At 41.5% G+C, this 14527-nt stretch overlaps 1 protein-coding gene across 8 annotated transcripts in view; it reads left to right on the top strand.

Annotated features, from left to right (window-relative positions):
* The first annotated feature begins 4163 nt into the window (after positions 1–4163).
* EML4 (EMAP like 4) overlaps positions 4164–14527 on the top strand; it is a 169223-nt gene continuing 158859 nt past the window's right edge. For 3 of the 8 annotated variants that reach the window (XR_010115757.1, XM_055242956.2, XM_055242955.2), the window contains exon 1: positions 4164–4489. Coding sequence is in view for 4 of the 8 variants with exons in the window: in XM_055242956.2 (XP_055098931.1) it covers positions 4465–4489 (25 nt within the window). In the remaining 4 variants the exon portion in view is untranslated. The remainder of the gene's footprint in view (positions 4490–14527) is intronic. The other 5 variants (XR_010115758.1, XM_055242957.2, XR_008650929.2 and 2 more) reach the window with 4 other exon arrangements.

The raw sequence follows: 14527 nt of genomic DNA, 5'->3' as shown, positions 1-14527 counted from the left end.
ATGAAAATTATTAGCTATTATCTCTAAGGCTTGCCCAACATCCAGTAAAGGTAGTAAAGCTATAACACATAAAAAGAAACTTTAAAGTTGGTTCCACAATCTCAACAAGTTCAAATCTCATTTCATGGCATAAATTCTGAATTAGCATTGGGAAAACTTAGCTCTGCAGGTGAGGCTAGTTGTCTTCTTTCTGCCAGTCATGGATGGCACCATGAGAACTGCCAAAATTAACCTCAATAAGCATTCATTCGCTCACTCATGCATCTATGCAGCAGGTCCTCCAAGTGAGGTATGGCTTGTGATCCCCACAGGATAGATTTCAGTCTCATAAGCTCTCACCAAGAATTTACAGCACTACTAATTGCTTGATTCTTTTCTGAAGTCAGAAAGTCTGGAAAGTCTTACGAGAGAGATAACCATCATGCCAAGATTGGTAAAACAGTTATTTAATAAGTATGATATTTTAAACCAGTCACTACAGACACAGTTTATGAGTGTCTGAATATGCACTGTAATATATTTTTTGTTTTTGCATTTTTAATGTTTTCAAAAAATGAACACTTATATGATTAAAATAAAAGTGAAATCCCCCATATCTCTCCTCTACCCTTTCCTTCTTCCACTTAATTTCATTTCTCAGAGGCAGCTACTTTTGACACTTTGGGGTGTCTCCTCTCAAACTCCTTTTATTTCTCTTGCAATAATTTTGAAGTTCTCCCTAGGCATTCTTTATGGTTAGAAGCTAGAACAACAGTGCCATTTAGCTTCTTATAGATTTTGGAATTCTTTTACACACTGCTTACATTAAACATATTATAAAAATGAAGAATCCCTTTTTTCCCCCACTTAGGTATTAACTTCTGATTTTTTTCCAATCATATTTATGCTTACATGGACTACAGGTTTATACAATTGACATAGTTCCATGACTATAGGGTTTCATTTTTTAAATAACATTCAAATAATGAAATAAAAGGAACTGAAGACCCAGCATACTTAAAAAAAAAAAAACCCTTAATTTTCCTTGACATTTATTTTAAAATGTCTGCGGGAGAGAAAAGCAAGCAGACAAAAACAGTTTATAGTTACTTTTCAAGATCATCCAGCTAGTGAGAGTAAAACAAAGAAATTGAATAGGAATCTTATTTTTCTTCAAACGTTAGGTCAAGACTTTGACAATGTATCTTCACAAGTATTCTGAAACTCCTCCCACAATATACTCATCTTGACATAGAGGGGAAGGTAAGTATGCAGAGTCAAGATTCTATGTATAAAGAGAATGTTCTGGCCAGGCATGGTGGCTGAAGCCTGTAATCCCAGCACTTTAGGAGGCCAAGGCTAGGCGAATCACTTGAGGTGAGGAGTTCGAGACCAGCCTGGGCAACATGGCCAAACCCTGTCTCTACTAAAAATACAAAAATTAGCCAGGCATGGTGGTGCACACCTGTAATCCCAGCTACTTGGGAGGCTGAGGCATGCGAATTGCTTGAACCCAGGAAGCAGAGGTTGCCGTGAGCTGAGATCGTGCCACTGCACTCCAGCCTGGGCAACAGAGTGAGACCCTGTCTCAAAAACCAAAACCAAAACGGGAATGTTCTAAGTTTTTATTATTTGATATAGCTATAGTTAGCCTTTTCCAATAACTGGGATCCTGAAAAATGGCACATATTTTGCATTTGCCTGAATTAAGTTATACTTAAGGAGCTCAAAGGGGCAAGGGGACTCCACATTGAAAATAATCTAAAGATAAATCCTTTGTTAAGGTGAATAACCAAAATAACCCTCCAGTAATTGGTAACTGTTAAGAACCTTTGGATTTGTGAGTGTGTTTGATGATAATGTTCAGCTATGGTTTCACTTTTGAAAGATTTATGTTAAATTTTATTTTATCATAGTAGTATTAGAGGCTTAGATTGCAAGATCTACTTTGATAAATATAAAACAAAAATTCCAGCTGCTTTAAAATACTCAGGCACTGGTTGTTGAAACAATGTATTCAGATTGACTAGTTTTCAGAATTCTTCTATGTTTGTTCATTATTCAATAAATATTTATCAAAAAGTTGTTCTGTAATATGCACTAAGTATATAATAGAGAGCAAAAACAAGTACAAAATAAGAGCAGCTAATACCTACTGAGCACTTATAACATATTGTGCCCTGTTTCAAGTGCTTTACATATATTACCTCATAGCATCTTCTCAAAAACTCTAAGAAGTAGAAGTGTTATCATTCCCATTTTGCAGTCAATAAAACGGAGGCACAGAGAGGTTAGGTAATTTGTCCAATGTTTCATAGCTAGTACATGATGAGTTGGGATGTGAATCTGGGCAGCATGATTCCAGAGTCTGCACTCTTAACTGCTGGGATGTGCTAACTCTCCCATATTTTAACAGCGTTCCTTGTAGTATACAGTATAATGAATGAGATGCTTATTGAATAAATCATTCAAGCAAATGAAAAATTTTAACTCTGATGAATACCACGAACGGGAGTGTGGCAGAAACCAGGGAGCTGTTACCAAAATATGTCTCTTTTCTTTCTGGATACACAGACTACATTCCTAGCCTCCCCTGCAGTCATGTGACCAAGTTCTGGCCAGTGGAATGTGGACAAAAGGGAGGTACACACTTCCAGGTCTGGACCATAAAACATATGTATACCAATATGCCAAGTTCTTATTATTTTAATCGACCTAAGGCAGAGAGTGTGGCCTGAAGACACAAAGGAACAGCTGTCAGAATTGAGAACTTCTCAAACATTTACTTAGGCTTAATAGAAACTTACGCATATGAAAATGCCCATAGCAGAGGGAACATTGGGTAAATCATTTAAGTTTGAAGAGAAGGAAATTTTAGACACCGTTCAGTCTGTAACCTGAATTTATCTTGGCTGCCTTATGGCCAGTCTCCATATAGTACGGTATTCAGAAGAAATACAGGTCTTATATCCAAATAAGAAATGCAAAGTAATTTACATTTTTAGGGAGGATTTTTAAAGAGGCATCAAAGGGAGACGTATATCCCAAGAAGGTTTAACAATCCTTTCAATCATTTAATTCCTCTAAGTCTCTCTCATCATGACATACTTCTTGTCTCCCTTCTTGTTTGTCCCTCTCTCCTGCAACTCTGTGTAGTAGGACTCTGTTTTCCCGTAACTCAGCTTTTTATTATGTATTTATCAATTTATTATGTATAGATCAATTCAGTTCTTCAGTACCTTACAGCTCTTCTCTCTCTTACTCTAATCTGCACAACTGAGACCCACGAGGGATTTGACAAACCATGAGAAAGTCTTCAGAAGTATGGGAAATCGTGTTGGGGAAGGGAGGAAGAAGATGAAGGCTATGTATATTTACATGTTTTGGTTACATGTCCAGACAACCAATTTGCAAATGAATAAAGTGAGGCCTAAATAAATTAGGTGATTTGACTCTCTTGAGTCATACAGAGTCGGGCCTAGAACTCAGTGTTACTTCATTTGAAATAACCCTTATTATGGTTCCCTAGCAGACCATCCTATAGCCTGCCATATATGGTCGTTTTGCACCCCTAGACGACAGAACACTAAGGAGAGTAAGGAAGGCTGAGTTTTTGCTTCTGCTAGGTTCGATGACCTTGGGCAGGTTGTCCTCTCTAAGGCTCTGTGTTTTTCTTCATAAGAAGGGTTAGGCGAGATGAACTTTTGGGTCATGTCCAGCACTAAAATTCCTTGCTTCTGATCTGTCCCGGGCCCTGCGACTGTGGCAGTGGTGGTATCGAGCTAGTCAAGAAGCTTCGCCCCTATTTGTCCCTCACCCTACTGGGGGAGAGGGAGAACCTCTCTCGGTTGCTTCTTTAGTGTCCTTGTAGGAGCCACGTGGTGGCCATCTCCCATCAGGGGGGTCCAGACTTGGCTCTGCGGGCTTCCCAGGGGCCACATGGGGAGAGGATCCTTCATGCATCAGAGTATCCCAGGCCAGAGGCTATGCCTTATCTCCACCTGTTCGGAACTAGCTTCCAAACCGTGGTCCCCAGCCTTCAGCAGGCCCACCGCGCAGGCGCAACCACCAGCCTGGCGCGAGGCAGACAAACGCCCAGGCCGAGGCAAGGTGAGAGGGCGGGGCTGGCAAGACCCCGCCTCCGTGCCGTCACGTGGGAGGCGGAGTCGGAAGTGTGACGGCGTGCGCGGGGCGGGGCTACTGCTGCGCGCGGGCGCGGGGGCGGGGCGCGGCGCGGCGCTCGCGGCTGCTGCCTGGGAGGGAGGCCGGGCAGGCGGCTGAGCGGCGCGGCTCTCAACCTGACGGGGAAGTGGTCCGGGCGGCCGCGGCTGACTACCCCAGGGCGAACGGACGGACGACGGAGCCGGGAGCCCAGCCGGGCGACCTAGAGAGCGAGCGGGTCAGGCTCAGCGTCGGCCACTCTGTCGGTCCGCTGAATGAAGTGCCCGCCCCTCTGAGCCCGGAGCCCGGCGCTTTCCCCGCAAGATGGACGGTTTCGCCGGCAGTCTCGGTGAGTACGGCTGGGGAGTCCTGCCCCTTCTGCGAAGTGTAGGAACTTTTTTCCTTCCGCACACAGTCCAGGCCCTGCCCTCCCCCCTGCCCCTCGGGGTGGCAGCGGCTCCACTGCACATGTTCCCTTCGAGGCTGCCGCCCCTCCGCGGACTCCGGTGGACTGAGGGCCCCTCCCCCATGTCCAACTCTCCTCTGTGCCAGACCCTCCTTTCCTTCCGGAGCCCCTTTCAGTGCGGGGCCCTCGTTCCCCCAAAGTGGGAACCCCTTCCCTCTCAGTACCCCCAATAGCTGGCACACCCCTCCCCGTACACTCACGGCTCCATCCACTTACTCCCCCCTTCAGAGTTGGGACACTTCTTCAAATCTAGGTTCCTCTTCAGGGTACAACATTCCACCACCTTTCCACATACACACCTCTCTTTCAGGGTGGGGATAGCCTTCACCCGAACAGAGGCTCCTTTTTAGGGGAGGGACCCTCATTCCCTCTTCAGGAAGGGGGCATCCCCCGCCCCCCAGTCTTCACTTTAGATTTGAAGGCGACTTTCCAGTATCCTTCAGAGTAGTAGGCAACTTCCTTTTCACTCCCTCCACTTCTCTGAGCATTTTGCAGTGGTGGAGAGACCTAGAAGCATCGGAGCATCATTTGCTTAATACAGGAAAGGAAGAGGTGCATCTGTGTTGGGGGACCCTCTTTAAGAGTGAAAGCAGAAGTGTTTTCTGGCTCTGCATGCGTGCTGGGGAGAAGTGATTCTGCCCAATGAATCAATAGGAAAGGGGGCCTCTATCAGGGAAGGAAAGGATTCTCCATTTTTGGAAGATGTTGTCTTTGTGGAATGGAGAAAGGGAAGAGGTTATTAAATAGGCTGAAGTGCCTTTTCAGCGTTCCTTTCACCAGATGAAGGTAATCTTCTGGCTAGGAAAATCAAAACTCCAGGCTAGTATTCGCTGCCCTAGAAGCTGAGTCTGGAGTTACTATTCTTCGAGGCCATTGAAATCTAGTAAAAGATTAAGTTAAACTGTTAGAATGGTGAGAGAAGCAGTTTCAGCTTTGGCTGATAACGCAGTTATGTGATACCTACTGCTGGAACTGTATTTTGAGTTTTTTATGTGCAGGTAGCTTGTATTCAGACGCCTTTCTTTTACATTTCTTGATAAGTCTCTACTTGGTTAATGTTCACTGATCAGTGAGCAATCTGGCCATAGGCCGTACTATATCCAGATAATATCGAGATGAGATGAATTTTTAAAATCTAAAGTAAAAAAGTAAGTCAAAGAGCAATGGGCCTATTATAGATATTAAATAGTAAAATCTATAATTTTGGCCTTCCCTTGGGCAGAAAAAATTGTCGTTATAGTGCTTTCAGAGTGGAAATCCTAAAATAGGAGGCAACTGAGTGTTGTGTTACTCTTTCCTCCTCAAAGGCACCTGTTGTCCATTATCTAACCTTTGATGTCTTGTAATTCCTTACTTAGGTTGGGCTCTTTTTAGAGAGACATCCATTTTTCCCTGGTTCTTTTTTAGCTCCATGCGTTGGTTTATTCACAGTAAATTTTGGACCGAAAAACTTGTCCTATACGTCCGCTAAAGGGCTTATCATATACTAAAGTAAAAATTGAGTGTCTTTTTAGGGGATGTTGTGGAGAACTGTGCTATCTTTATACTGTATTGGGTCCTCATCCTGTAGGAATGGTGAGATCACTATTCACTTTAACTTCTTTCGTGTTGGCTCCAAAGACTTCGGGAGGGCTTGTTAAAGCTTCATCTTCTGTAAGTGTTTAGAAGGAGTCTTTCTCACCAGTTGGGGCACTTATGTTTATTTTCAAACATTGGTTATGCTTTGTAATAGCTTTCTTCTTAACCAGTTCATGAGGCAAGTGATATAAAAGACCGAGAGATGAAGATGAATTGCAGTTGGGGCTCACACTTTTCATAAAGAGCGTCATTGTTGACCCTAATGTTGAATTTAAAAAATTCATTTGATGCCATGCTTTGGGTGGTATGTGATGAGACTTTTCCTTAGATATGGTGTTAATCAGGAGCAGAGGAGATATGCCTATCAGAGGAACCTGCGTCTGCAGAGAGGGAAGGAAATGGTTCCTGGCAGTATTTCTGGAGCTGCTCTTGATGAAGATACTTCTCAGTGGGAGCTCTGTGCTTTCTCTTTCTGTCCCCCTTACAAGAGTAAAACTAGGCCCCATCTTAATTGAAACCTTAAAGGGGTGGGGGAGGAGTAGTGCTGGTATATTTTACTGGTAGTCTTTAAGCGGAGCTTTGCTCAGCTCTTGCCAAATTGCTTGTTTCTGTTCTCTGCAGTTAATTAGCCTAGAGCTTAGAGTTACATTGATCTTTATTTTATCATCAGGAGAGCCATGAATATAAAGGCAAGCACTTCTACTCTAGTAGATGTTTAAAAACTTTTTTTTTAACCAAACAAGAAGTCAAAACCTGAAGTTCTTCTGGGGTTACAAGTATTGAAAGCATTTATTTATTCTCAAGGAAGTGTGTGTGTATTTCCTTTTACATATTAGATAGGTTCTTGAAAAATGGTGAAAAAACTACATTTTTATAAGCAGAAAAATTGAGTACTTTATAAACACAATAATTTTAGAGAAGAGATTATTTAAGAGAATCCTATGGTGACTCATTTTGTGAAGTGAAAAACTTAATATTCAAACTGTACCCTTGATTGTTGCATGTTTAGATAAGAAATCCACTGTGTTATGTGCATTTTATAAGATGTCTAATGGCAATTAAGACTAGGTAGTGGTTTTTTAAATCATAGGAATGATAGATGATTGGCCATTTTATAAATGCCACATTGAAGTTACATGGTACTGGTTATATTATCTTTGTTTTACATAAAAACAAGTGAAGAATTCCTTTAGTCTCCGCAGCTGATGAATTTCAGGCAACTTGGCTGGCAGGTGCTTGTACTCTGGAATTTCCCTTAGGTGTTATTAATATATCTTTTAATCCACGAATTATGGTAACTTAAGGCAGCACTTTAGAAACCTTTTTTTTTTTTTTTTAAACTTAGGAGAGAAAAGTACTCAATTACCATGATGTCTTGTCTCTAAATCACTGCATATAGATACCCATGTGCAAAATGTATATACTGTATATATTTTAAATCTCAGGTCTGTGTGCAAAAGTGGGAAACTATTCATACAGCTTTCACCAATTTTTTTATAAGGCAGGGATTGGGTGCATTTCATGCCTAATCTTTTTAGAATCTTTCATAATAGTGGTTTAATTTTAAGACTTTTGTCTTGGAATTAACCTAGAGATTAGTCTGTTTTCACTTGAAAGAAACCTTATACCTAACCATGTCAGCTTTAAATTTTTCTGCCTCAAAAGTTAAACAACAAAACTTAAAATCTTCTTCCCCCTAAGAAAAATCGTAGTGAATGAAATTGTTGGATTAGGATCTATAAGAAACAACATTCTGGGTACAGGGTGTAAATGTGAACAAGTATAGCAGTATGCTTCAACTTACGGACTATTCAGAAATTAGTCTTTTTAACATCACATTGTTAGAACTGTGATTTCTCATCACAGATAATAGTCTTGCTTTCTTAAAGGAACAATACTGTGTATGATTTTCACATATTAATCTAAAGCATTCCTTCTTTACATGAAAATGTTTTTCATGTAATATTTGGAGAGGTTTTTTTTTAACTTTTTTTATTGGTTGCCTCTTGAAGGGTTCAAGATAGACTTAAGTTGTGTAACCGGACATGAGTAGTAACTCTTAAATGGTTAGTAGAGCATCTTCAACATGAGTTAGCTAGAGTATTTTTCAACGTGTGTATGGGTTAACATCGAACATGGACTAGCACTATGCTTGGTGGTTCTTATGGGAAAGACAAGTAAAAGACATGCTTTTTGCCCTTTAGGAGCTTACTGCCTGGTTTTTAAGTAAGTACCATGACCAGGTGCAGTGGCTCACGCCTGTAGACCCAGCACTTTGGGAGGCTGAGGTGGAAGGATTGATTGAGCCCAGTAGTTTGAGACCAGCCTGGGCAACATAGCAAGACCCTGTCTCTACAAAAAACCAAAAATAGGCATAGTGGCATGTGCCTGTAACCCCAGCTACTTGGGAGGCTGAGGCAGGAGGATCACTTGAGCACAGGAGTTCAAGGTTGCAGTGAGCTACAATTGTACCACTGCAGTCCACTGGGCCACAGAGCAAACCTCTGCCTCTAAAAAAATAAATAAATAAAGTATGTACTGTATGTAGAGATGTTTATTATTAAGCCTAAGTACCAGAAATGGGGATGAAGGGAGGAAGCACCATTTAGAATGCTGTGCTATGTTTCAAGCAAGTAACTTCTGAGAGAACATTTGTTGATTGCTAGATTTATCTCTGCAGAGCTTGGCTTTTTAAAACAATGAAATAATTTAGCAGTTTAAATTCTAGGGAGTCTTTTTCTGTCTTATGAGTAAGTTGGAATAACGTAGCAAAATACTGTATTTTATATGTGGGAGTCCATTTCTGTAACATGTAAAACTTCAATATTTGTTCATAAGAAATTTTAGAAAAATATTTTGATTTTTAAAATAGATTCTAATACTTGTAAAAAGTTTAGGGAAAGAATCTACTTCATCTAGTATTACCTCAGTGTGGAAGATTCCCAAATCTATAGTATATTTCTTTTTGTGTGTATGTCTGACGGAGTCTTGCTCTGTCTCCCAGGCTGGAGTACAATGGCGCGATCTCAGCTTACTGCAACCTCTGCCTCCTGGGTTCAAGCGATTCTCCTGCCTCAGCCTCCTGAGTGGCTGAGATTCCAGTTGTGTACCACCACACCTGGCTAATTTTTGTATTTTTGGTAGAGATGGGGTTTCACCATGTTGGCCAGGCTGGTCTCAAACCCCTGACCTTGGGTGATGGCCATTCACCTTGGCCTCCCAAAGTTCTGGGATTACAGGTGTGAGCCACTGTGCCTGACCCTATAGTATATTTCTGTGTCTGTATATGATCTCTTGTCCTTTAGCTGTTTTAGGCTTTTATAATGCCTTACTTTTGCATGCTGTGTATGATTTTTAAATGTTATTTTAAAGCATTCCTTATTTACAGTTTACAAAGAGCTTTTACCTCATTTTATCTGCATACTAACCTTGGGAGATAAATTATTATACTTTTATAGGTGAAAAGGGTCTAGAGAGTGGTGTTTTTTTTTTGTTTGTTTGTTTTTTTTCTTTTTTTTTGAGACAGAGTCTTGCTCTGTTGCCCAGGCTGGAGTGCAGTGGTGTGATGTCGGCTCACTGCAACCTCCGCCTCCCGGGTTTAGGCAGTTCTCTGCCTCAGTCTCCCGAGTAGCTGGGATTACAGGTGCCCGCCAGCATGCCCAGCTAATTTTTGTATTTTTAGTAGAGACGGGGTTTCACCATCTTGGCCAGGCTGGTCTTGAACTCCTGACCTTGTGGATCCACCCACCTTGGTCTCCCTTACAGGCATGAGCCACCGTGCCTGGCCGAGAGTGTTTTTTTTTGTTTGTTTGTTTGTTTGTTTTTGAGACCGAGTCTTGCTCTATTGCCCAGGCTGGAGCATGCACCGTGTTGGCTGACTGCAGCCTCTGCCTCCCGTGTTCAAGCAATTCTCCTGCCTCAAGCCTCCTGAGTAGCTGGGACTACAGGCACCTGCCACCACACCTGGCTAATTTTTTGTATTTTTAGTAGAGATGGGGTTTCACTGTGTTAGCCAGGATGGTTGTGATCTCCTGACCTTGTTATTTGCCTGCCTCGGTCTTCCAAAGTGCTGGGATTACAGACGTGAGCCACTGCACCTGGCCAAGAGTGTGTTATTTTTTTAAAAGGTTGAGTCCAGGTTTTTTCTTTTTTTGTATGGTTGGGAGTGTTTGTATCTATATTATTTTTATTTTATTTTATTTTGTTTTTTTGAGATAGAGTTTCTGTCGCCCAGGCTGGAGTACAGTGGCACAGTCTTGGCTCACTGCAACTTCTGCCTCCCGGATTTAAGCGATTCTTGTGCCTCAATCCCCCGAGTAGCTGAGATGACAGGTGTGCACCACCGCACCCATCTAATTTTTGTATTTTTAATAGAGATGAGGTTTCGCCCTATGGGCCAAGCTGGTCTTGAACTGCTGTCCTCAAGTGATCCATCCACCTCAGCCTCCCAAAGTGCTGGGATTAGAGGTGTGAGTCACCATGCCCAGCCTCATATTATTTTTAAATAAAACACCATACAAAGGAAAAAAGAATAGAAAAATAAATTATCTTTAGCCCATCTGTATGCAGCTGATGTTAACATGTTGATGTACCTGTTCTCAGTCTTTTCCTATGCTTAGTTTTTTAATAGTTAAAATCATACTGCAGACATAATTTTGCATTCTGTTTTTCTCGTTGGATCCTAACCTTTTTTTTTTTTCCCACTTGAACTCAGAGTTTTCTGATGGAGTCCAGTAGTCTTTTCTCTACTCCGTTACTGACTCTTTATAACCCTCAGGTACATACCTGAATCTGAACTTCTCTCCTGAATCAGCTTCTTTTCCTTATTTCCCACTGACTGTATAGCCCAGTTTGAAATTTCAAAATCATGTTTGATTCTTTGCTATTTTTGCCTAGGGCATTAGAATCTCTTCTAAGACTTGTCAATTCTTGTCATCTTTTCTCATCCCTTTTCTTTTCCACCGCTATAGTTCACGTACTTATTATTCGATGCATGGATTATTGCATGGTGTCGAGAATCTCCACCTGTCCCGTTTATTTTGTACAGGGCCCTCAGATTAATCTTCCTAAAGCCATGCTTTGATTGTGCCATTCACCCTCTCAGATTGCGTCATTGCCTTAATGACTACATTCAAACATCTTAGCCTCTTAACATCTTCTCAAGTCCTCTGTCATCTCTTTCTACTGTCTTACCGTGTTCTAACCAAAATGACCTATTTCTTTTTCCTCACATTTTCATCTTTTCATCCTGATGACTATTCTCAATACCCTTCAAGGCTCAACTCAAATATTATTTCCTTTCTAAAAACATTTACTTCTTTTCATTCCCAGCCCAAAGTATTCTTCCTTGAACACTTGATAAGACCACTCTTGGGGTACTTATTGCAGAATGTTTATTCTAATAGTTACAAGGTGAAAGTAATTATTACAGATCTTAAAATTGTTATGTCTTATTTCTCTGAGCCAAATTGATTTTATTTTTATTTATTTATTTTTTTATGAGACGGAGTTTTGCTTTGTCGTCCAGGCTGGAGTGCAGTGGTATGATCTCAGCTCACTGCAACCTCTGCCTCCTGGGTTCAAGGGATTCTCCTGCCTCAGCCTCCCAACTAGGTGGTATTACAGGCGTATGCCACCACACCCGGCTAATTTTTGTATTTTTAGTAGAGATGGGTTTCACCATGTTGGCCAGGCCAGTCTCGAACTCCTGACCTCAAGTGATCTGCCCGCTGAGGCCTCCCAGAGTGCTGGGGGATTGCAGGTACCACGCCCACCTAAGCCGAATTATAAACCTCTGGAAGGCTGTATTGAAGGTTTTATCGAAGGCTGAAACTCTCATGTATCTTTGAAGTCTTGCAGTGGAGATTTCATGATCCAGTAAAATGTGGAGGAAATAAATTAGGGACTAGTATATAGTTGACGATTTCACAACCTTCACTTTCATACCTCTTTTTAAAAAAAAAAAAAAAAAAAGAAATGACATTTGAAGACCAAAAGATTGTAATACACAATCTCAGAATAAAAAGTTGTAAAATTACTTTAAAAATTAAATATGGCTCATGCCTGTAATCCCAACAGTTTGGGAGGCTGAGGCGGGTGGCTCACTTGAGCTCAGGAGTTTGAGACCAGCCTGGGCAACATGGTGAGACCCTGTCTCTACCAAAAGTACAAAAAAATTAGCCAGGCATGGTGGTGCACCACTGTGGTCCCAGATACTCAAGAGGCTGAGGTGGGAGGATTGCTTGAGCCTGGGAGGTGGAGGTTGCATAAGCTCAGATCACACTACTGGGCTCCAACCTGGGTGACAGCGAGACCCCTGTCTCAAACAAGCAAACAAACAAAAACTCATTATGTTCTTATTTCTCATTTCACCTGAAATGAGTGAAATGTTCTAGACTTTATTGAGAATCTGATAAAGAATTCTGTGCCAGATTCTAGGGTATTTTCAAGTACATGTCATGTGCACGACCTATTAATGGTTTTTGAAATCAGTTTAGTAGTAGTCAGGACTAACATTAGAAAAATGAGGAGAAAAGGAAGAGATAATGTAAAATATCAGTACTTCGTGTGATACTGCTTCATGGAACATTTAATTTCAGTTATATATATTTATCTTAGATTTCAGTGTAAAATTTCTGTTGGTCACAATCAGATGAAAGATACGTTTTTAGTGGCTAATCCCTACCTTTGAGAGAATAGGTGGAAAGGTTGACATACATGAAAAGGTGGATGAACAATCAGAAGTAATCATTGCGGGCTATGTCTTTGACAAGTGTTTAGAGTCTGAATATAATTAGAATATGTTTAACATCAGTAGCAGCAGAAAGATATTTATTAGTTCTAGAATCAATGTAATTCAGGCAAACTCAGTATATAAAGAAGTGATTTTATAAAATTGATAGGGCTAGGGTATATTTACCTTGCAAATCAATTCTTTACTTTGAAAGAGAATTTTCAAGCCAGGTGGTGTAGCTCATACCTATAATCCTAGCACTTCGGGAGGCCAGGGTAGGAATATCACTTGAGGCCTGGAGTTCAAGACCAGTCTGGGCAACATAGTGAGACCCTGTCTCTACCAAAAAAAAAAAAAAAAAAAAAAAAAAATTAGCTGAACATGATGGCGCATGCCCAGCTCCTTGGGAGGCTGAGGTGAGAGGATCGCTTGAGCCCAAGAGGTGGAGGCTGCAGTGAGCTATGATCATGCCACTGCACTCCAGCCTGGGCGGCAGAGCGAGCAGCGAGACACTGTCTCAAATAAGAAAGAGGATTTTCCTTGTTTGTAGTGTGGTGAGTATCCCCCGTGTGATGCCTGTCACGTGAGAGGATCCCTGGGAGCCAAAAACAACAAATGCAAAAAAAGAGGATTTACCATATTGCTTTATTTTATTTATTTATTTATTTATTTTTTTTGAGACGGAGTCTCGCTGTCACCCAGGCTGCAGTGCAGTGGCGCGATTTCGGCTGACTGCAGGCTCCGCCCCCCGGGGTTCACGCCATTCTCCTGCCTCAGCCTCCTGAGTAGCTGGGACTACAGGCGCCCGCCACCTTGCCCGGCTAATTTTTTGTATTTTTAGTAGAGACGGGGTTTCACCGTGTTACCCAGGATGATCTCGATCTCCTGACCTCGTGATCCGCCCGCCTCGGCCTCCCAAAGTGCTGGGATTACAGGCATGAGCCACCGCGCCCGGCTGCTTTATTTTATTTTTAAGCTGATCTGATGGAGTTGTCTGTGTCTTGACTGGTTCCCCACTTATTTTCTCAAATACATTTTTTCCCCAGGAAGCTGTCCCTGATTGGTACACTCAAACCACTGCACTGTAGCGCTTCTAAAGTGGAGGGGGCTGAGCACTTACACCTAAGGGATCTGGGAGTGTAGGCAAAAGTTGAAATCTATTTAACTTTAAAATTTATATGATTGTTTCGCAGCCATTATAATAAAGATTTGTTCAGACAGGAATCATCAATAGGTGCTAAATCTAGGGGGATGTTTTGGTGAGAAGCAGGATGTCTGCATGGTCTTAAATTTCTCCCCATATAATGCTTATTACTTGTAAGGGGGCGGGGAAACAGTAATTCATTACGGTGGTGAAATCAGACAACACCTTGTGTGCATGATCAAAATAAATATCACCAATGGATTTGTGTGTCTCTGCATGTGATACCCTGAAAAGAACACATCACTTACAGTGTTTTTCAGCCATGAATTCATAGCCTGAATCTAATCATGAGGAAATTTTAAACTCCAGATGGGGAACATCCTATTTTTTAAAACGTTGGGGAGCTGGTTTTTTTTTTTTTTTTTTTTTTTTTAAAATATAAAGACAAAGTCTGTGGAAACATTCC

Source organism: Symphalangus syndactylus, chromosome 14 (genome assembly GCF_028878055.3).
Source record: "Symphalangus syndactylus isolate Jambi chromosome 14, NHGRI_mSymSyn1-v2.1_pri, whole genome shotgun sequence".
Lineage (NCBI taxonomy): Eukaryota > Metazoa > Chordata > Mammalia > Primates > Hylobatidae > Symphalangus > Symphalangus syndactylus.
Note: the sequence above shows the minus strand (reverse complement) of the source record. Positions and strands in the feature narration are given on the sequence as shown.